This window comes from Camelus ferus, chromosome 16 (genome assembly GCF_009834535.1).
Source record: "Camelus ferus isolate YT-003-E chromosome 16, BCGSAC_Cfer_1.0, whole genome shotgun sequence".
Taxonomy (NCBI): domain Eukaryota; kingdom Metazoa; phylum Chordata; class Mammalia; order Artiodactyla; family Camelidae; genus Camelus; species Camelus ferus.
This window is the reverse complement of record NC_045711.1, coordinates 24,595,303-24,616,991: the sequence shown is the minus strand read 5'-3', so window position 1 is coordinate 24,616,991 and position 21,689 is coordinate 24,595,303. Positions and strand designations below refer to the sequence as shown.

At 59.7% G+C, this 21,689-nt stretch overlaps 2 protein-coding genes across 4 annotated transcripts in view; one reads left to right on the top strand and one right to left on the bottom strand.

Moving 5' to 3' along the window:
* Positions 1–6,284, top strand: part of UNK (unk zinc finger) — a 32,583-nt gene extending 26,299 nt beyond the window's left edge. For both annotated transcript variants that reach the window (XM_006176461.3, XM_032456826.1), the window contains exons 12-16: positions 389–490; positions 642–830; positions 2,920–3,101; positions 3,709–3,966; positions 4,822–6,284. In XM_006176461.3, the coding sequence (XP_006176523.2) occupies positions 389–490; positions 642–830; positions 2,920–3,101; positions 3,709–3,966; positions 4,822–4,977 (887 nt within the window). In that variant the 3' untranslated portion in view covers positions 4,978–6,284. The remainder of the gene's footprint in view (positions 1–388; positions 491–641; positions 831–2,919; positions 3,102–3,708; positions 3,967–4,821) is intronic.
* A 993-nt stretch (positions 6,285–7,277) lies between these two features.
* UNC13D (unc-13 homolog D) lies at positions 7,278–20,622 on the bottom strand. 2 transcript variants are annotated; one of them, XM_032456823.1, is made up of 32 exons: positions 20,266–20,622; positions 19,527–19,562; positions 19,218–19,325; positions 19,042–19,101; positions 18,886–18,952; positions 18,474–18,654; positions 18,031–18,075; positions 17,826–17,894; positions 17,594–17,663; positions 17,301–17,405; positions 17,126–17,218; positions 16,947–17,050; positions 15,961–16,078; positions 15,747–15,871; positions 15,534–15,624; positions 15,396–15,452; positions 15,205–15,302; positions 15,048–15,099; positions 14,832–14,962; positions 14,624–14,744; positions 14,120–14,263; positions 13,862–13,960; positions 13,549–13,755; positions 13,308–13,376; positions 12,236–12,315; positions 10,631–10,736; positions 10,484–10,555; positions 9,992–10,075; positions 9,782–9,902; positions 9,492–9,615; positions 8,809–9,005; positions 7,278–8,047 (listed from the first exon to the last, which is right to left on the bottom strand). In XM_032456823.1, exons 1-32 carry the CDS (start codon positions 20,380–20,382, stop codon positions 7,926–7,928), a joined length of 3,273 nt encoding a protein of 1,090 aa, XP_032312714.1. In that variant the 5' UTR covers positions 20,383–20,622; the 3' UTR covers positions 7,278–7,925. The 2 variants fall into 2 exon arrangements, with proteins under 2 accessions (XP_032312714.1, XP_032312716.1); XM_032456825.1 differs by lacking the exon at positions 20,266–20,622 and adding an exon at positions 19,705–19,918.
* Positions 20,623–21,689: the final 1,067 nt, after the last annotated feature.

Sequence of the window (21,689 nt, the reverse complement as noted above, 5' to 3'; positions counted from 1 at the left end):
GAGGGCCCAGAGACCTGCCTGCCCTCAGTGGACTGAGGGGTGAGACATACAGGCTATAACATCAGGAGACAAGACCTCTGTCAGATGCAGGGACCCTAGATCAGGACTCAGTTACCCCTGGGAGTATCAAAGAAGTCTTCAGAAAGGAGAGCCATTTGAGCTGGACTTGGCTAAGCAGACAGCATGGGTTGGGGGAGGGGGGTCACTATTGGCACAGGAGCAGCCCAAACACAGGCAGAGGCTTGAAAGAGCACAGGTCCTGGGGGTGACACCGAGGCAGATGGGGCAATAAAGGGTAGGTGGGTCCAGGAGGTGAGGCCGGGAACCTCAGGATTGTGTGGCCCCTTGGGAGACTGGGAGACTCATACTCCAATCACTCTGTCTCTAGAGTCTGCCCTGGATGACCTGGACCTGAACGAGTTTGGGGTAGCTGCCCTAGAAAAAACTTTCGATAGCAGCACAGTGCCCCACCCAGGCAGCATCACAATCGGTACTGGGCAGTGGGCGGGCAGGGCGGCGCGGGGGGCGCTCCAGGGGCCCAGCCTGGCCCGGGGTGGGCAGACGGGCAGTCCTCTGCTCAGTGTGGCTCCACGTGGCTTGCCCAGCCCTCACCGCGCCACCCTCCGGGACCTCTCTTGCAGGCGGCAGCTTGCTGCAGAGCTCTGCACCCGTGAACATCCCTGGCTCCTTAGGCAGCTCTGCCTCCTTCCACTCAGCGTCCCCGTCCCCTCCTGTCAGCCTCTCCTCACACTTCCTGCAGCAGCCCCAGGGCCACCTGAGCCAGTCAGAAAACACATTTTTGGGGACTTCAGCATCACATGGATCTTTGGGTAAGAGGGGGTATGGATGGCTCCCTAAGGCTTGGGGCAGGACTCTGGGTTTCCGGAAAGTGCCTTTGGCTGCTTTGGCCATGGCTAGAGACAGTACAGAGTAGAGGTAGAGCAGGGGCCCTGGACTTGGAGGCGAATGAGGTCGCTATTCCAAGATTCTCTTATCTTTGTGAACCTGGGCAAGAGACTTAGCCTCTCTGCCTTAGTTTCCTCATAAGATGGTTTCGAGGCTTAAACGAAATAAGATGAGTGAAGTGCCAGGCATCGGCCTCCTGCACAGTGAGAAGCAGTGGCCTCAGAGTCACCAGGGTCTGTTCCTCATGCCAGTGTAGTGGTTCTGCCCAGTCACCCGGAGCTCCTGAGGGCAGGCTGACCGCAGGCGCGAGGTGTCCTTCCTGGCAGGCAGAAGCACCAGGGAGACCCAGCTCCAGCCCCAAAGGCTGTCTGCCAAAAACAGCATTAGAGCCGTGTGGACTGGGGGTTCTGGAGGGCGTGTCAGAGCAGAGGGTCTAGAAGCGCAGTGTGGAGCCTGCAGGCTCCGCCACGACAGCGGGTGCTCGTCTCCCCGCATGGGGCCGGGCAGACGCTCACTGAGGTAACACGGGAGACTGCATAGCGCCCAGCCCGCGGCCCCTCAGTAAGCAGCAGCTGCTACTCTCGCTTCCCTCCCCTGGCAGCTGTTCAAGGAGATAAGAAGTACCCTCTCCCGAGGGTGCTGGGCATCTTGGTCACACTGAGCCTGAGCCTCTGCGCTGCCCTTGGACGTTCTGACCAGGTTTGAGGCCCTCCCTAAACTCCGGAGATCAGAGCAGCACATGGATTTCTTAGCACGTTATAGTTGGTGCTGACGCTTTCAGCCTCATGCTCAGTGGTGCATTTGTCTGACTTGCCCCACATTCTGGAGGCATCTCAACTGTAGCCCTATTTTCCAGCCACATATTCATTCCTTCTCCATGTAATTACTGAGCAGCTTTGTGGATACAGTGTGAGCTCAATAGTCCCTGCTGGCATGGGAGCTGTGATCTGTTGGAGGAGGCAGATGTGCCCAGACATTAGGTCACAGTAGAGACCGTCACTGTCGTGTGGAGGCAGTGGGCTGGGCGCTGTAATTCAGAATAATAGAGGGTCCTAACCTGGACGCCCTCTGTGAGGAAGTGGCTCTTCTCCACAAGAGGAGATGCCACCTGCGTGGAAAGAGAGGCACGATGCGGGCAGAGCTGGACAAGGTTGTGTCGGCGCAGTGATCCCATGTTCTCACTTCCAGGATGGAGCGGGTAGCCACGTGTCTCCACACAGGATGACACTGGCCATGTGCATACACTTGCTGCAGAGCTCTGCACCCGTGAACATCTGGAGTCTGAAGGAGAGACTGTCTTAAATCCATTTGGTTCTGGAACGTCCTGGTTGTTTTAGTGGAAAGGGATCAAGAAAGGGGTCATTAGAATCTGTGTGGGCAGAATGAGGCCAGAGGTGGATGGATATGGGTCTCCCTCACAAGACGGGCCACCCAGGGGGCCACGGACCAGGGGCACGTGGTGTAGGTAAACATCTGTTGGGGGGGGGCACGCACCTTAGCTTACTGCAGGGAGCAGGCCTTTGCAGTCAGACGCCCTGACTGTATTGGCGCTGCCACTTACTGTTTGAGTGATTCTTGGCAACATATTTTATCTCAGTTTCCTCATTGTAGAACAAGGGGTAATGGACCCAGGGATCCCTGAGGCTCTGACTCATTTCTTCCCCTGAATCGCCTCCTGGGCTTCACATCAGGGTGCAATAAGGCTCCCCTTTCTCTAGCCTAAAAGTGAAGCTGTGATCACAAATTGCCAGATTCACAGACTACTCTCCCTGCAGCACTTCCCAGGTCCCTTGTGAGGCAAATGATGGGAACCCCACTTTACAGATGGGGATGCTGAGACTCGGGAGTTAAATGGCAGCTGATGAGTAACAGGTGATGCCTACACATCCCTGTGAAATTCCCCAGCCTGACATTGCTGGAGCTTTGCACAGCAAGCCCCCTTAAGCCCCCAGGCAGGGCTGGGCCCAAAGCCCTTCCTTCAGACCTCTGATGGTCCTCCCCTTCCTGGGACAGGTCTGAACGGGATGAACAGCAGCATCTGGGAGCATTTTGCCTCTGGAAGCTTCTCCCCGGGCACTTCCCCTGCCTTCCTGTCAGGGCCGGGGGCTGCCGAGCTGGCCCGGCTTCGGCAAGAGCTGGACGAAGCCAACAGCACCATCAAGCAGTGGGAGGAATCCTGGAAGCAGGCGAAGCAGGTATTGGGCCGCGCCCACCCACCTTCCCCAGGGCCTGGCAGCATCTTGCCCAAGCCCATCTTACACAGAGTGGATGCAGGGGCTGGGGGAGGTCAGGGGTCTTGGAGAACAGAGCAGAAACTCAGTTTTGTTTACTCTCTACCCCTGTGGAAAGACTTGTCTTACCAGTCAGGACCCTGGGGTGGCTGGTGTCCCAGGCCCGGAACTCCCTCTGTGAGCTGCTTATTTGGTCTGGTCCCACAGCACTTGCTTGCTTCTCCCCAGAAACCCTGACTCTCCAGGGCTCTAGGTCCAGGGTTCTAGGTTTTGAGATGGCCCCTATGTCCAACTACAGCCTGGCTGCCCCTGGAGGTGCCTCATTCACCCATGCTGTGCTGGGCTCAGCCCTCTTCCCTGCCCACAGAGGGTCTCTCGCAGGTCCTGAAACCTCTCTTCTCTGCAGGCAGCATCAGCCTCCTCCTTGCCCCCCTCCCCAGGCACCTGACCCAGCTCCCCAGCAGGCCCTGCAGCCACAGCGGCCCACACAGGCTCTGAGAGATGCACTCTCAGGGCAGGGGGGCAAGGGCAGGGGGCCATCGTGACAAGGTGCTGCGTATTGGGCCCACAGGCTTGTGATGCCTGGAAGAAGGAGGCAGAGGAGGCCGGTGAGCGGGCCAGCGCAGCAGGCGCTGAGTGCGAGTTGGCCCGGGAACAGCGGGATGCACTGGAGGTGCAGGTGAAGAAACTACAGGAGGAGCTGGAGCGGCTGCACTCGGGCCCCGACCCACAGGCCCTACCCACTTTCTCCAACCTGGAGGCCCTCTCACTCTCCACCCTCTACTCCCTCCAGAAGCAGCTGCGGGCTCACTTAGAGCAAGTGGACAAGGTCAGCCTCGGAGGATGGGGGAGCACAGGGTGGGGATGTACAGTGGCCTCAACCAGTGCTTGGACTCAGATATGTCCCCGCTGCTCCAGGGATGGCCACCCTCCTTCTTCAGCAGCTGGGCTCACACAAAATGCTGGCCTGGTGGAGGGGAGCTGGGAAGAGAATGTCACTCACTGGGAAGTGGGAAGGTTGGAGGTAGGCAGGTGCCGGGGCCCACGCCTGGCACTTTGGAGGGCAGGCATTGACCTGAGCTGTATTATTACACCTTGGCCCTAAATTGCATCCTGACCGCTTCTCCTGTGAGCTCTGTGCACATCAGCAGACATTCCAGAATGGTTAGGTCCCCAGGGCTACTGTATGCATTCCTCAGTACCCTGCTGGGTCCCCAGGGGAGCATGGCACAGGGGGAAGAGCATTCTTCCCTTCACTGGGCATTTGGCAGCCAGGCCCCACATGTAACCATGTCACCTGGGGCACGTCACTGTCCTTCCAGACTCCATAGTTCTCGTTTGGGGACCTAGGGTCACTACAAGGTCAAACGAGACAAGAAACCGAAGCCTCTGTGCGAGGACGAGCCCATCCAGGTGGGAGCTGCAGAGCAGCTCTGGCCCTGCCCCTCCCCCGTGCCCGGACTCCGAGTCCCCCACGCTCGGCCTTGCAGCTGCAAGTGGAAATTAGAAGCCTTGAGATGATCAGCCTGACCTCTAACCCTGTTCTTGTCAGCTGGGGCCTGTGAGCACATGGTTGAGCTCTGTGCCCCAGTTTCCTCATCCCAAGGGGGCTCAAGTGAGAGTTGGGGAAACCCCTGGTCCGACAAGGGGCCAGACCAGTGACCATGCTGTCCCTCTCCCCCAGGCCGTGTTCCACATGCAGTCGGTGAAATGCCTTAAGTGTCAGGAGCAGAACCGAGCGGTGCTGCCGTGCCAACACGCCGTGCTGTGTGAGCTCTGTGCCGAGGGCAGTGAGTGCCCTGTCTGCCAGCCAGGCCGGGCCCATGCCCTCCAGTCGTGACCCTGTAGGCCTGGCCCCGGCCTGGCTCAGATCTTCTCACCTAGGACTTTTTAAAGTATATATATATGTATGTATGTATGTATATGTATATGATTATGTATATGTATACATTCTGTATGTGTGCAGGTATGCGTGGGCAGCCAGTGTGTGAACAGTGTCTGTGTGTATATCTGTACATAGATATAGACACACACTTTAAAACAGACTTACCAAGCACTTTTTAAAAGAAAAAACTATTTTGCAGTCCTCCCCCTGCCCGCTCCCTACCTTTCCCACTGCAGAGACAAAGTCCTCTCTTCTCCCAACTGGCCTTTTGGCAGGGAATCTGTTTCTGTCTCTTTTTTTATGTAAGAACTAACTATTTTTAACTTCTTCCTGGGGCCTGAGCAGGGAAGGGTGGAAGCTAGAAGGGGCTGAGGGGAGGGGACAAGCCTTCAGGGCGGGCCCTGTCATCCCACCTCCCCAGGCCAGGGTGAGAGCCAGGAGTGTGGAGGGTCTGGGGGCAGAACTGGTTCCCAGCTGTGAGGCTTGAGGGGGTATGCTGGGGGTTGAAGCCAGCCTAGCTCCTCGTTTTACCAAATGTCTATTTAGTCTGGGGCTGGCAGGCCAAAGTTGTGGGGCCAGCCCCACTCCCGACCCTGGGCCCTTGAAGCTCCTGGAGGGGCAAGGCCCAGGCGTTCTACCCCTCAGGTTCCTGAGGCCGGGGGTCCACCAGTCCTCCCCCACCCCGCTCTGGGCTCCCAGAGCAGCCTCCCTGGCCCGAGGGCCACCTACCAGGCTGGCACTGCCCTATCCATCATCCCCAGCTGCCCTCAGCTGTCCTCCTCCTGCACGGCCTTCCGTGCTGTCCCCCCTCCCTCTGGCAGCTAGCAGGGCAATAGGTGGGAGGAGCTGCGGACTGTGAGGACCAAGGCGGGGCTCAGGCTCTGCCCTCCTCGCCAGGAGGGGCTCCATATGCATTCCTTGGTGCTCTCTGAGTGCAGCTGACGTCCTGCCCGTGTGGAGCGGACGCCCGTGTGCATGTGTGTGCGTGCCTGTCCAATGTATATTGTGTCTTAGCTTCCATTTTAAAAATTGTTCTGTACAGAGAGATGCAATGGGGGCGGGAGGGCAGAGGGAAGCCACCCCGCTCCCAGCACTGGGGGTCTGGGGTGGGAGCAAGAGGGCTGTAAAGGGTCTAGCCCGGCCCAGGTGCCCCCTTGGGCTCAGCACGAAAGGGCTTTCAATGAATTAAGTGAAAACTTTTTTACAAAAATGCAAAAATCAAAGCTCCGAACATATTGGAAATAAAATACGAACTTGCAGTAGTAGCTTGTTTACATGGGGGTCAGGGAGAGTGGGGCTCCAAATGAGGGCCTTGAACAATGAGGTGGGCCGGCTCCCAGCTCGGCTGTCCCAGCCCAGGTTTCAGCCATGGAAGCAGCTCGTCCCCCACCTGGTGGGGGCTATGTAGCTGAAGAGGCCTTGAGGCTCCCTGGGCCCATCCAAGCCCAAAGGCTGCTTCAGGCTCCTAGACAGAGCTGAGTGTTCTCGGACACGGGCCTCCCAGGCCCTAGGATTCTTCAGGGCTCCATCGTCAGATGCAACTGGTTTTTACTTGTTTTCCAAGAGACAACAAGACCCCCAGTAGTTTCTCAGGGGAACAGACTGCCTTCTCACAAAAACATTTAAAGAAAAGTGGGCCTGCCCCCTCCCTTCCCTTATTCTTAGCTGGCCTGTTAGGTGGGTGTGAACACACACTCTAGTGGGCTCTCTGTATGGGTCTCAGAGGAGCAGAGCTGAAACGATGGTCTTATCTCACCTCCCACACCAGCCTGTGCAGGCTCAGAGGTTTAGTGACTCAACCAAGGTCACACAACTTGACAGACAGCTGAGCCTCAGGCTCCTACTCCCAACATGTGGGCCCTCCCTCTACCCCAGGCAGGTCTGGGGCCCCATTCCTCTAAGCCCTGCTGTCAAGAGCAGCTGCTTGGCCTCAGCCTGCACCCCTGGGAGGCCCCCAGCTCACAGTGCTCCCATGAGAGTGCCAGACTCCTGTGCTGGGCAGTGACCACAGAACCTGATGTATCTGGTAGGGTTTTGTCCGAAGCTTTTGGCCAAAATACCAGTGATGCCAGTTGCCCCAGCCCTTGCTGCCACATCAGTTACCTCCCTGCTCTGTAACGTAGGGGAGTTGGGGTGGGCCAGGCCCCAGAGTCAGGGCAGCGCAAGGTCTCCTGAACGCTGAGGTGAAGGTTTGCACGGCCTGACCGTAACCTGGGCCCCACTGCAGTCCAACAGTATGTTTTCTAGCAGGACAATGGATTATTAATTTTTTTATTTTTGCTCAGAAAGTTTCTAGGTGGCAGGGACTGTCCCAAGGAGGTGTCCTCAGCAGACACAGCTCGCCAAACTGTCCTTTGTGTTTTCGCCCTTCTGTGCCAGCTTCCAGCCCCACTGCTCACCAGTTCTCACCCCCTTCACAGCTAGAAGGCCCCTGGCTCTAGGCTCCTTAGCCCTGGCGGGTGCTGGCAGCCCCCACAGGAGAGGACCCTGGCTTCCTTGATTATGGTTGCTGAAGAACAGGCCCAAGGAGCCTGGCCCCCAGCCCCAGTGGCTGGACTAGTCCTGCCAGAAGACAGAGGGCTGAGACCCTGCTCTGCTAAAGCAGCTTTTCCCTAAAAGGTAGCAGGGGCAAGGAGTGCAGACAGCTGTCTCCCTTCCCCCTGAGGCTGGATTTGGCAGAGAATGCTGAGGCCAGGGCTGAGAGGAGGGGGGGAGCATAAATACTGCGAATGGGGCCCCATCACAGTGGGCCCCAACTCTGGCAACAGGAGCCCCATATGCTGGGGCTCCTCAGACTTCAGGGCCCTTACAGAGTGTTAGGCCAGACAGGAGGGCAACACTGGGATGGGGAGAACCCAGGCTTCCCAGGAAAGCCTGTCCCTGCTGGGGCCCAACCTCCACTGCTACGGCCCTGGCCGCAGGGCGTGCTGGGAGGCCTGCTTGGCGCGCTGCCGCCGCAGCCTCACCAGCGCCTGGGCCTCGCGGTCACCCCGCCGGCTCTCCAGCAGCTGCAGGACTGGGTCCCCTGCGAAGAGAGGCATTTGGGGGGGGTCAGGGTGGGGAAGAGGCAGTGCCTGTGGAGTGGCAAGAGCTACAGCATTGTCCCATTCTCCAGAAACTAGCAACAGACCCACACCAGCCAAGCTCACAAGACAGCCTGACAGACAAGACAGGCTCGCCACCCCCGGCGCAGCCGCGCTGGTCCCAGGCACTTGGACCCCGCTGCAGAGCAAGAGGCTGAGATGCAGCTCAGGTTAGTATTATTGCCTTTTCATATGAGAACCTTAGGCTGGCTAGTTAACCACTTTGTGCCTCAGTTTACTCATCTGTAGATTAGAACGCCGCTTTCCCCCACTGGGGGGTTGTGAGGACTGAAAGAGTTCCTATGTGTCAAGGGTTGAGGGCTGACCCAACATCAGTGCTCAAACACAAGACAGACAGTCCACCTCACACCAAGCTTGGGGAGCGAGCGCTCTGTACAGATGTGCCCCCGGGCAGAGAGATGGCCCCTCTCCCCAGGAAAACTTGGTGACCTTCCCCGACCAGGGAGAGGCACATTCACATACACTTGGCCTGGTTTACATATCCCTGGTCCCTCGATTAGATGCAACACAAGCCACAGGTTCCACCTCCAAGGAGGCTTTCCTCTGACCCCAACTTCAGCTCCCTGGGGGTCCCTGAGCCTTCACAGGCTGCCTCTCTCCTGCATCCCCAGTGCTGGGCCAGGCACCCCCCCCCCCCCGCCAAGCCTCACAGCCTCTGCCCTGCCCTAGGGCCCAGGCCTACCGTTGGGTGCAGGATAGGTCAGGGGCAGGCGGGTCTGAGGCACCTCGCCAGGCTCCTCAGTCCCCGTCAGGCCCGGCACCGCCTGCAGCGGCAGGAAGGCCTCCCCTTCCAGGTCGTCGGCCCCCAGGGTGTCATGGTCCAGCACCGTGAGCATGAGGCACGCCCCGTCCTTCTGGCATGGCTCCGCAGGCACCAGGCTGGGCAGGGGACAGAGTTGGGCTCAGCTGCCTGCCCCACACACTGCCACTGCCACCTGCCCTCACACGGGCTCACCCCTGGTTCTTGAGGACAGGCCAGGGCTGGGAGAAAGGCCGCAGACAGGTGGGATTAGGTTTGCAAAGTCAGCTCTCACTCAGCCTGGTGCATCTGGGCGCATGCTATGATGCCTGCTGTGACTGTGGGCTGATGCTTTAAACCAGGGGGCCCTGTGTACCCGGGCCTGTCTGTCTTGGGGAACAGAGGACCTCAGGGACAGGAAGCCTCTCAGTCAAACATGTGGGAAGAGTCTTCCCCCAACAACAGTCCCGCAAGGGAGCAGGTTTGAGGCCTGTGCCAACAAACTCTTGTCCCAAGTGCCCCCTCCCTGGAACCCAGTCATCTCAGGGGAGCCCCTTGGCCCCAGCAGGGAGGACGAGCGGCGGGTCCAGGGCGGGGGAAGAGTGGCGAGCATGGGGACCACTCACAATTCAAAGGTCTCATCAAACAGCGGGTGAAGGTCCTTCTTGTGCTTTTGCGTCTCCCGGGGGGCCAGCTCAGGGAACTCATGCCTGGGCTCCAAGGTCAGCTGGACAAAGGGGTCGCTGGAGCCTGGCAAATGGCCGGCGAGGGGGCCTTGGTTAAGGATATCCAGTTGCCACTCCACGCAACTGCGCCCCGCTTGGCAGCACCGGCCCCTCCCAGTAACCTCGAGGAAGCGCCCAGTGCCTCTGCTGGAAAGGACTCACGGGACCAGAAGAGGGCAGCCTCCACTCACCGTTGGAGTCCAGGGGCAGCAGGCTGGAGGCACTGAGCAGCTCCACACGCAGCTTCTGCTCAGAGGCGCGGTAAGAGGCCTTGATCGTGATGGCCCCAAGCTCCTCTGAGGTGGTTTCTGCCTGGGGGTGGGGCGCAGGGGCAGCGTCAGCTGGGGCAGACTGGGCGGGCGGGGCTCTGGGTGCAGTGAGCGCAGCCGAGGGAGCCTCACCTGCTGCTGGATGCGGCTGCAGAAGTACTTCTGGATGAGCTCCCGGCTGGAGGCCGCCTGCAGCTCCAGGTTCCTCTGCAGAGCCTGGGGATGGGGCACAGCTGAGGGGTCACCAGAACTGTCACACTCAGCCACAGCCCAGTGCTGCCCTTCAGAAGCTGGCAACCAAGGGGGGAGATGTCCATTTGCTGGGGAAAGCACTGGGCTCTGTGGGACCAAAGGCAGGACTGCCTGCACGGACAGGGTGCGCTTCACAGGTGTCTCACAGCCGCCCCCGCCCTCCCCTCTCCCCACCCCTGCCCACCGTGTTCAGAAGAAACAAATGGTTTAATGCTCTGCTGTTGCCATCTTAACTTTTTCAATTATTATTTTTTAAAGGGGCCCACATTTTAAATTTGTGCTGGGCTCTATAAATGATGTAGCTGGTCTCTGACACAGGTGAGCACAGGAAGGCAGGTTCCCCATGCCACCAGCTCACCAAAAGGCCCCTACCTGGAAGGTGGCCGTGTGCAGGGCCTCAGGCGGCAGGCCACAGCCCTCAGCGTAGAAGGAGATCTCCAGGTTCTAGGGGGTAAGACATCAGAGGTGACCCCAGGCACTCTCCCACCAGGGTTGTCATTGTTGTCACTGTATTATTACCTGTAGTGCAATCTTCAGCCTGCTAGAGGCCAAGGGGCAGCTCCGCTGGGAGGCAGCCACCTCTGCCAGCACCGTGAGCGTGTGGGTCCAGAGCAGGGTCAGAAGGCTGGGGTGAGGTGCAGAGGGATGCCAGACATAGGACAGGGGGACAGAAGAGGAAGTGGAGATGCTCTTGAGAAAGAGGAGGCCTCATTGGACCCAGGCCCACCCCCAACACACACCACCCCTGCCCCCAGCTCCTCCCCATCCCCACACCAGGGGTACTGGGCCAGGGCTGCAGGCAGGCAGGCAGGGGAGGGAGGGAGGGCTGGTCTCCTGAGGGAAGGAGGGCAGGGGATGGAGCAGACAGGCTCAGTCCTAGGCAACATGTCTCCCAACCTAGTGAAGAAGCCTTCTCAGTAGGATTAACAAACCCCAAGAAACAAAGGGGCAGAAGGGACAAGGGCTGTGGTCCCCCAATGACAGAATTATAAGTCAAGATGGGAGCGGCCAAAATGAATAGGGTCTCAGCACACAGCAGGGATAAGCACATAAAACCTGTAGTAACAACCAAGCCACAGTTCATCCTAGTAACTCCTCATGTAACTGAGATGTCACTTGTCAGAGGCAGGCAGGTAAGTACAAAAACGTGTGCTGTGTGATTAAGAATAGGGACAGTCTAGAAAAAAGAAAAGAGAGAAAAAAACAGAAAAAAAAAAGAACAGGGACGGTCTACATTAGAGGCAGTTAATTTAGTCAACTGTAATGAGCAGCTGAAGTGTCCATCATGCACCAGACTCTGTTCTAACAGTTTCTGAGGAAGTGGTTCGTAAAGCTCCTATCTTAGTGGAGATTAAGCTGTTTTGTGTGAAAGTCAGAGCTGAACAAACGGCATACTCTGGCCTAGCAAATAAAGAACGTGGGCTCCCACGGCCCCGCTGCCCCAGTGGGAGTGGAGTAGAACTCTGGCCAGGGCCTGCAGCCTTCTGGGGCCCAGAGCCCACATGGTGGCCCTGTCATCAGGGGCCATTGTCACTGCCACCATTCTCATGGCAGCTCGCAGTCATCGACCACTTCCTTTGTAGCAGGCACTGCTCTCAGCACTTCAAGTGACTCATTTAGTCCTCATCAGAGGCCAGAACTACGATCATCTGCACAGAAACCTTGAGGAATCTGCTCCAGGCCACCCACCAAGCAGCCAGCAGTGAAGCTGGAGTCTGAATCCAGGTTATTGAGAGCCCAAGCCCTTGACCTCTGCCCTCTGCTGCCCAGTGTGCTGGGCCCTGCTTTAAGAGAGACCCTAACTAAAAGGTGCCCTGGATGGTGGGAGAGGAATAGCAGCTGCCTATAATGTTAGGGAGGGCAGAGCTGCAGTCTCCCAGAGACGGCTCAGGGCTAAGAGAGAGAGGACAGGCAGGTTTCAGCTCAGCCTCTGGTGAAATGGACAGGCTTCTGAGGTCATCAGCACCCTGTCCCTGGGAGTGAGAATCTGAGAGGCTGGTAGCATCCCCCCAACCCAAGGATGGATGCTGAGGCCGGGAAGAAGGGGTGGCTGGGAGGAGAAGTGGAGCAGGTGGGGCACCGTGGGGCAGGTGGGGCACCGTGGGGCAGGAGGCTGCTGCAGACCTGCTGAAGTTCTCCTTCACCAAGTTGGTGTTCATGTAGTGGAGCTCCACCTCCAGGAACTTCATCAGGGGCAGAATGGCCTGGGGAGAGGCGGCAGCACATCTGGCTCTGGCCCATTCTGGTCCCACCCCCACCTCCTTGCCCTGACCAGGGGAGGAAACAGGGCCAGGAGCTTCTGTGAGCATCTTTGGAATGTCTGAGGAGCTGACCCCTGCCAGGCATGGATCTGCCTCAGGGCCTTTGCCCATGCTGTCCCCTCCTGGAGCAATTCTCATGGCTCCTCCTGCTTCCTTTAGATCTTGACTCAGCTGTCACCCTCGGACTAAGGCCTTCTCTGGCCACTATCTAAAAATACAGCCCTCTCACCCTTTCCACTCCTTTGTGTGTTTTATTTTTCTTTTCAGTGGTTATGATTATCTAACATACCATATGTGTATGTATGTACATATATAAGTTCATATACACATATATGTTCATACACACACACATTTTCATATAGTTCCAGTTACAGCTATAGTTCTAGTTACATATGCTTAGCTCTTTTTCCACATCCCCTACTAGAATGTAAACTCTAGGAAAGCAGGGGTTTTTGTCACGGGTATTCATTGATATAAACCCCCAGTGTCTAAATCAATACCTAGGACAATGTAGATGCTTAAACAGTTGATTAATTTACCAGTAACATTCTCCCAAACAATCAAAGGTGTACATCGCTATGCCCGCTGACAGAGGAGGAAACTGAAATCAGCTGGCCTGTGTAACCAGGACAGCTACGCTAGCAGGCAGCTGAGAAGGATGCAGGCCCAGGTCTGCTTGGCTGCAAAGCCCAAGCCTCCCCCAGTGCAGCCCCCACACCGACTGTCAGTGCTGGGAGAGGCCGTGGAGTGACCCAACTCTACCCTGTTAGCATCCAAGGAGAAAACCAAGGCTCAGGAGGGAACATTTCTTGCCTAAGTCTGGGGGACTTGTCTCTGACACCCCATGGCCCTCAGCCCCCTGCCTACCCTAAGCCCCTTGGCAATCCCAGACCCACAGAGTTGGCAAAGGTCAGCGAGCAGGGAGGGCCACTCACATCCTCAGGCAGGACGGACTCCTTGATGCCCACGAGTTTCTGGATGTGCTTGGCAATGCCCACCTCCAGCTGGAGACACAAAATGGTAGGAAGGAAGCCAGGGTGTGAGTCAAGAGTCAAGAGAGGTTGTTTAGGGCCTGAGTTCAGGTTCAGGCAGAAGAGGAGGCTAGATATTGGCCCAAGTCCCACTGAGGGGACTACAGGCTGAGGATGGGTGGGGTGGGGTCACTGTGGTTCAAACCTGCTCAGCCAAGGTCCGGACGCCAGTGCGGATCTCGTGGCCCAGCCCAGCCAGTGCGCCCTGCAGCTGGGCGTGCAGCGTGTTCTGCAGCTGCCCCTCCTCCAGCACAGCACCCACGCGCTGCTCCAGCGCCTCCCATGCCAGCTGGGTGGGCAGTTTGCCAATCACCAGCCGCAGCTGCTCCATGTCATTCACCACCACACACAGCTGCAGGCAGGCACGGGCACAAGGATGCAGAGCTTCCTGAACAGTGCCAGGACTGCAGGCTGCATCCCACCCCGGCCTGGTCCCAGCCCCCAGCTCTGGCCCTCACCATGTTGGCCGCCTGGCCTTGGTCCTTCTGGCCTGCAGAGAGCTCACGGGCCCGGGCTTTTATAAGGCTGCAGTACACCAGGGCCAGCCGACAGGTGTCCTGGGATAGGGAGGGAATGACCATTGGAGGGGGGTCCCAGGAGTGGCCAATAGGGGAGGCACAGAAATCTCAGTTTCTTGGGGGATTTAGGACATAGGCCTTTGGAGGCTGCTAGGGTGAGAACTTGGCTGAAGTGGTGGGGTGGGAATGAGGCTGCACCTCCACGAACTTGACAGTGATCATGAAGGCCTCCTCTGGGTTGGGCCAGTCCAGCTGCCGGGCAGTGTGGCTGATCTGGGCGAAGCAGGTGGACAGATCCACAGCTGATGTGCTATGCTTGGTCAATTCACCCAGGGGCACCAGCTGGGAGATGGGGGAGAATGCAGAAAGGAGGGCTCAGGGCTTGCCAAATCCATGCCCCTCCCTCCCTCCTTCCATCCTCAAGCATCCAGAGACCCTACCACCAGCAAGCACAGAGCTGGGCAGGGGGCTACAAGGTGAACAAGCAAGGCTCTGCCCAGCCCCCAACACCAGGCTGCAAAGATCAGCCTGTAAAGGGAACCCATAGTTTACCCTGAGGATAACAGGAGGCCGTGGTTTGCACACAACTGGCCCCAAGAGGACCACTCAAGGCCAGTCACCCTCTTCTGCACACGCTAAAGGTCCCGCAGAGCCCCAAGCCACATTCCCAAAGCTGGGATTCAGCCCTAGTCCAGGCCCCACCTTGTCCATCTGTACAGCACGCTGCACCCGTGCCAGGGCCACATTGTACGTCTTCTGCAGCCAGGAGGGGATGGCTGGCTGGAACCAGCAGTGGAAGCCATCCAGGGCCAGAACTCCATCCCTGGGGAGAGCCAGGGTCAGTCCGGGGAAGGCCGGGGCCCCTGCAGGCTGCAGGCCCTTCTCTCCCCGCAGCCAGCCTGCTGCCCACCTCTCTGTGGGGACAGGGCCCAGCTGGCAGAGCTCCTTGACACTGATGTAGAGCTGGAACAGACTCTCGCCCACCTCTGGGGACATGGAGTTGCCCACCGCTGCCGTGTGGTCCTGCACCCGCTTGGCCACCTGCGAAGGGAAGGCGTGGTGGGCGGAGCTCCAGAGCCAGCGCAGAGGGCGAGGCCTGGAGAGCTGAGAGCCTGGGGAGCCTCACCAGCCACTGCAGCTCCAGGAAGGCCAAGGAGAAGAGGTCGATCTTGAGGACACTGGAGGAAAGGCAGCAGGCATGACCTGGCTGCACACACCGGGGTTCCTCTGGTCCCCACTCTGAGCCCCTGCCGCACTGCCTCCCAACCCGGCCTCCTGCTCACTTAAGGAAGATCTTGTTCCACGTGCGCTGGCACTGGTGTAGGTCACCAGTGACGTCCTGTACCAGGCTCAGCAAGGCCTTGCCCGCCTCCAGCATACCCTGGCAGGGACAGAGGTGAGCTGCGCAGGGCTTCGAGGGGCAGGCAGCCACCCCCTCCCACCACCCACCACCTTGCCCCAGCCTCCCCCTCACCTGCACCATGGGCTGATGGTGCTGCTGCTTCAGGTGGAACCATTCAACCGTGCCAGTCTGCGGGCAGAGAGTCAGTGAGCAGGGAGGGCTGCCAGGCCCAGGCACGTGCCCTCTCCACCCATAGCGTGGGCACCATACCCGCAGCGCCTCGGTCACCAGGCGGGGCAGTGGGGCGCTGCTGGGGCACAGTTCTCCAAAGGCCTTCATCTTGCACATCTGCACCAGGACCCTGTGGGGACAGAAAGCCGTGTCCAAGATGCCTATTGCCCCAAAGCCCCCACTCACTCCTCCAAGCAGGCTTCCACACCCCGGAGGTGCCCCAGCTGCTCCCCTGTCCCTGACCCCACCCACCTAAGGAGAGACTGCAGGCGGGCTGGGGAGTCGGAGACGGAGAGGGGGAAGACAGACCGGAACCTCCGGATGAGGGAGAGACCATAGGCCAGCAGGGAGTTGAACGAGGTGGCCAGCTCCTCCAGCTGCAGGGCCAGGAAGGTGCCGTGAGGTGGGAGCTGCTGTCATGCCCTGAGCCACACCGGCCCCGCGCCCCGGCCCTACCCCAGCCCACCTGCTCTGCCTTGAGCCGGCCCTGGATCCACTGGTACTCAATGCTGGTGATGGGTTTCAGGAGGCAGCTGCTGGGGAACTCCAGGCTCTGGTAGAGACGGCTGTAGGCCAGCCACTGCCTGTGGCAGACAGGAAGCCCTCAGCCTGGCCAGGTGGGGGCAGACACAACGCCTCCCCCTGCTCCACAGCCTCCTGAGGATCCTATCAACGCGCAGAGGCTGGAAACCAGTGATTGAAGGTAACCCCGCGCTGGGACATGATGGCCACTTGCACTACCTTCTGGGGCCCTACAGGCAAACGAGGCCCTCACCATCAGCACTTGCGCCAGTCTCCAGCCTCACCTACATCCCCTCAGCTATCCAGGAGTACCCACCTGCCCACAGTCCTACAAGCTGCCCTCCTCCGCCAGCCTCCTTTCGACCCCCTACTCAAACCCAACTGTCAGCCAGGCCCAGGGCAGTATCCACTCTCACGCCTCCTCCTGGCAGCCCCCTAGGCTGCGCCCCTACTTCTCCTGGGCATTGAACTCCTGTGTGCCCTTCCCAGAATTCCCATAACCTAACGTGGCTCTGGGGACGTGACAGGCCCTCACCACAGATTCGGGAGCGTCAGAGCACAGATTTGTTTGATGGCCCTGGAAACTGGGCCCAGGGTGGCAAACTCAGGTGCCCAGAAGGACTCAGGTGATGTCAGGGAGTGAAGTGATGGATGGAGGAGGTCGCACTACTCTGCTCTGACTGACTGCAGCCCTGCAGTTCCAGGACTAATATTTCACGAGAAGCTGGAGATGTGAATCCACAAGGCAAATCGCCAGATTTTTAAAAGCTGGCAAGTGTCTCAAAACTTAAAACCCACAGTTTGGGCCCCAAACAGAAATCTCTTGAGGATTAGACTTTGGGCTGTCAGCTTGGAGGAGGACAGGCAGGGAGGGAGAGGGTGGTTCAGCACAGACAGCCCTCAGGTGCTCTGGCTGGGCCATGCACTCACGCCATGGACCGGTGGAAGTCAGACAGGTCCTTCTGCGTGGCATGGAGGAAGAGGATGGTGGCAGCCTGTGGACTCAGCAACCCATCCCAGGAGGTACTGCCTGCCTAGAGGGACAGGTAGAAGGGTGTCAAGACCTGGCAGGCAGACCCTGGCCCTGCCCAGCCCTAGGAGGGCACTACCTGGTGCTGGGTGACCTCGTGGGACACGAGCTGCTGCAGCAGGTGGAGGTGCACTGTGTAGCTGGGCTGGGAGCGGCTGGCCGTGGTGGCTCTCTGCAGGGGGACCAGCATGGCTGTGAACAGAGGACCCCACGCCTGGTGCAGCCCATCCTCCCAACCCAGCCGGGCCACCTACCCGCTTGTGAATGAACTGGAACTGGAGGTGACACTGACCGCGGTCTGGGTACGTTTCCGTGCAAGGCTCCAGAGGGTACCACTGATCCTCCCGGCAGCGCAGGTCCTGGGAGGCCAGGCAGGCAGGAGATGCCCATGCCCAGGAGCAACAGGAGCCTCACACAGTCAGGGGCAGGGGAGGCAATGGGAGGCAGACCCCCGGCTCTGCTTGGTGCAGACCTGGAACCACTTCCTTGGACCCCTCATAACCCCCTTTCCGCCTCTCTCCTGGGAACCTTTCCCTATCTGACTCACCTGTAGTCTCAAAACCACGTTCCCCAGAAAGTCGTCCTGGCCTTTGTCCTTCCGAGCCTCCTTAAAGATCCTGTTCCAGGCAGGGTCCCATGAGGGAGATGAGACATGAGCCTGAAGGGGTCAGGCTGGGAGCCAGCCTCCATCTGCAGATCCTGCAGCGCAGCACCAGTGCGCATGTGCCGGGGAGGGTAGAGGGGCCCCAGCCCCTCCCCAGGAACCCCCTAGCTCTCACCTTCGCAGCCCATGCAGATCTGTGAGCTCCCCGAGCTTCTGTCTGACAGACTCCACGGAGTCCAGGTCCCTGGTGGGGCAAAGGCTTGAGCGAGAGGCAAGGAGGGTGTCCTGGGAGCCCCTGACCCCTTTAGGAGGAACCTCTGCAACCCTCACCCCCAACCCCCTCCTCTTCCCCACCCCTACGGGCAGGACACGCCCCTCACCACATGTCCAGATGAAAGCTGGCATTGCTTATGTCCTCAAACTCTCTGTAGGGAGAAAAGGGCATGGCTGAGGGTCTTGGAGGGCTAGACTCCCTGACCAGGCCACAGTCTACCCAGCCCTGAGCCTGTCCTCCAAAGCTGCCATCTCCCTTATCACCCACTGTCAAGTCTTAGTCCCTCCCTACAGACTCCTCCACCTCTCCCAGCTGCACCTCGTCCTCCTTTAAGGTAAGGTTTCACGCTACCCCCCAGATCAAACCAGATGTGTCCGATGCCACTGCTCTATCCAGTCTGGCCTCCTGTCTGTCCGCCCTGCTTTGGGAGCAGGCTCCTTCTCTGGGCAAGCCAAGCCCCTCCCCTGAGCCAGGAGTCCTATTGACTCCCACCACCTGGAGTAGTCCCAGACGATCAGACGAGGCGAGGGCTAGGGTAGGGCCACGTACAGGATGAAGGTCTCCTCCCAGACGGGGTTGAGTGTCTGGGTGATGACCTGGGTGCGGTGGGTCTGCTCCTCCGGGATGGTATGTCTCACCACGGCCTTCTGCTGACGCCGGGTCCCAGGGCTGCCCCCCGGCATGCCCACCCCCTGTTCGATGCCCAGCAGGCAGTAGGGGTCACTAAACCCTAGGGAGGAGGGGGAGGATGAGGCAGCCAGGGCTGGGCTCCCAGGGAGAGTACTTATTGCCCGCTACCCAGGGCAGTGGGGAGAGCCTCTCCCCATCCCAGCAGCTCTGAGGTGAGCCCCAGGGGGTGTGTAGGAGATGGGAGCTCCCACCAAGAGGTCTGGGGCAGGCTGTGATGGGGAGAGGAAGAAGCCAGGAAGAAGGCCCTCAGGGCCCCCTGTCACTTACTCACCGCTGACATCCTTGCCCAGAATGCCCTTGGCTTGTTTCACTGTCGCCTTCAGACAAAATATTGGCTTCTGGAGGGACGAGAGGTGGGGCCTGAGTCTCAGAGGCAGCTGGACTTCCCAGTCCCCGTCCTTGCCCAGGATGGCCCTGGCAGGCTTACCTCGAGCTGCCGGACCTGCTGCAGCATCTGCTGGTGCTCCTCAGGCTCCATGTGGAAGGCCTGGCCGGGTAGGAACATGGGAAGCTTGGGACACAGGATGGGAGTGGCCAGGCCAGGAAGAGAAGACTGCAAAGGCCAGGCTGCAGGAAGGCGGGTGGGGTGGGGGCTGGGCTCACCTCCTGCAGGTATCGCAGCAGCTCCGAGGACTCCACCACATGGTTGGGCTCAGGCTGACCCAGGCGGTGCAGGACAGTGTAGAGTGCTTCCTCGTAGAGCAGGGCCCGCTGAGACACAGCAGGGTCACCTCGGGAACCCCCATCCACCCACAACAAGGTCTGAGCCCCACCAGCCACCCCTGGCACCCACAGCACATGCCCAAAGCTGGGACAAGGCATCCACACACACAGGGAAGGGAGGGGGTGAGGCCCAGCTGCTTCCCAGCACCGTTCTGTGCCCCCTCACCGCCCCAGCTCTCCAATTCTTACCTCCTCAGGGGATAGGTGGTGGGATGGAGGCTTGATCTGGGGAACAAGATAAAAAAAACGAAGTGTCTCAGAGGCCTGGACCAGGGCTTCTACACCTGAATGGCTCCTCACAGCAGGACCAGGCTGAGGGTTGAGGGGGCCCCAGCATCCGGCCTCCAGTCCCACCAGTGCCGCACACCTGTTCCCACAGCAAGCCTTCTGGGAGTCCTGCCCCCGGGCCACCCTCCTTGTCCCCTGGCCTGCCACAGCTCAGGTCCATTGGTGCTCAGCTGCCCAGCAGCGTGAGCTCGCGGCACCACGGCCCCAACCTCCCTTCCTTCCCCAGAGGAAACAGCTTATCGGCCGCCCCGCTCCACACCCGGCGGCGGAAGTGAGGCCCAGCAGCAGAGGTGGGAGACGAGGGGTCATGCCAAGCAGGCCTAGGGGCTGCTCAGCTGATCCCCCAAAGCCCAACCCACAGCAAGGACACTCCCAGCCTCGGGGAGCGGGTGACTTTGGAGTTGGAGGAGCAGAGGGTGGGGGAGGGGTGGGCTCAGATCCCCAGACCTGAGGCCCAGGGTGGCCCAGAGAAAACATGGCAGGCCCTACTCTGCCAACCCAGAAAGCTCTGCCTGGGGTTCGGGGTGGGCAGGGGAGGGGACCACATCCTTAGCGGCAGCCCGCAGGAGGTGGGGCCCCATACCCAGAGATGGCAGAGCCCCACCCAGGCCCACTCTTCTCCCACTGAGGTCACTCCTACCTCCCGAGCCCTCAGGGGCAGAGGCTCCTGCACATCTCTGACCCTGCGGCGCCTTATCTTGATGGCCTGGCGCAAGAGGGGAGGGCGCCGCTGGGGGTGGGAGAAGAGCGTCGCCATGGTGGCCAGCTCTGCCCGTCCCCTGCGCCGTGCCACTGGATGAAGATAACAAAGCCACAGGATTAGGCAAGGAGCCCAGGGCTGCCACCCCGTCCCCAGGGAGGGGGAAGGAAGGGTGGGTCCGGGGAGGGTCAGGTCAGTGTTTCACCACCTCGGGGCCAGCTCCCAGGCCCCTGCACCTTTCTGCCTCCTGCTGGCCAGATACTGGATCCTGGGAGGAACTGGTCTGGGCTAGAGGCAGAAGGTAGACCCGGTGGGCGGGCCCGGCCCCACCCCACCCTCCCACAGAGGCCCTGGGTAGGCACCCCCCCACCCCGCCCCGCGCTGCCCGGCAGGGGGCATCAGGGCAAGCAGGCAGCAGCCCTGTCCCATCCCAGGTGTGTGCTGGCTGGGCAGGGAACTGAGGGAAGCTGACCTAGCTGGTGGGGGTCTCACCCACAGCTGTCCCTGAACAGACCCAAGACCCAGGACTGGCAGTGGTGGACAGGGCAGTGTGCCAGCTCCAGAGAGGCGTCTCCCAGCAGCCCAGCAGTCAGCCAACTGCTCAACCTGCTCAGCCCTACAGGTGACATTCCACAAAGGTGACAGGGCCAGGCTGTGCCGGGCAGGGACGGCCCCACAGTCCCTGCCCCAAGGATGGTCAGGAGGGTACTCCCTTCAAGTGCCCTTGGAGTGGGTTTAGCCAACCCCAGGAGCTGCTGGGTGGGGCTGGCCAGAAGGAAGAGGTGGGGGAGGCTGCTGCCTAGCCTCTCCCAACAGGGCCACTTAGTCCAGAAGGTTCAGGAAAACGGCCCCTTCGGTGCTGGGCTTTCTGAGCTCACCACGCCCAGGGCCGTCCTCCAGGCCAGGGCCCCCAGGGGTGCAGGCCTGGGCATGGACTGTGGCTGTTTCCCACCCTCTCCTGGCCCCAGGCACTGATGTTTACAAGGAGCGTGGCACCAGGACACGCACTGCAGGGGACAGCCCCACCCCCACCGGGCTTCAGAGGTGCCGTCCCACCTCCATGAAGTGAGGCAGGGAGCACAGCGGCCAGGGTCACTGGAACTCATGACCAGCCTGGACCCTGCCTTCAATGCCTCCTCCCACCAAGGACAGTTGCTGGGCAGCACCAGGCCCCAGGAGACTAAGTGGGTGGGCACAGCTGCCAAGCAACTGCAGTGGAATGGACACAGGAGAGGCCTTAGCATCTTGGGCCCAAATGGGCCAAGAGAACAAGGGACTCACACACAGGAGGGAACAGTCTCCTGGGAGCCTCCCCAGCCCTCAGCAGCCAGACAGCTGTCCTTCCCAAGAGCTCACCTCCGCCA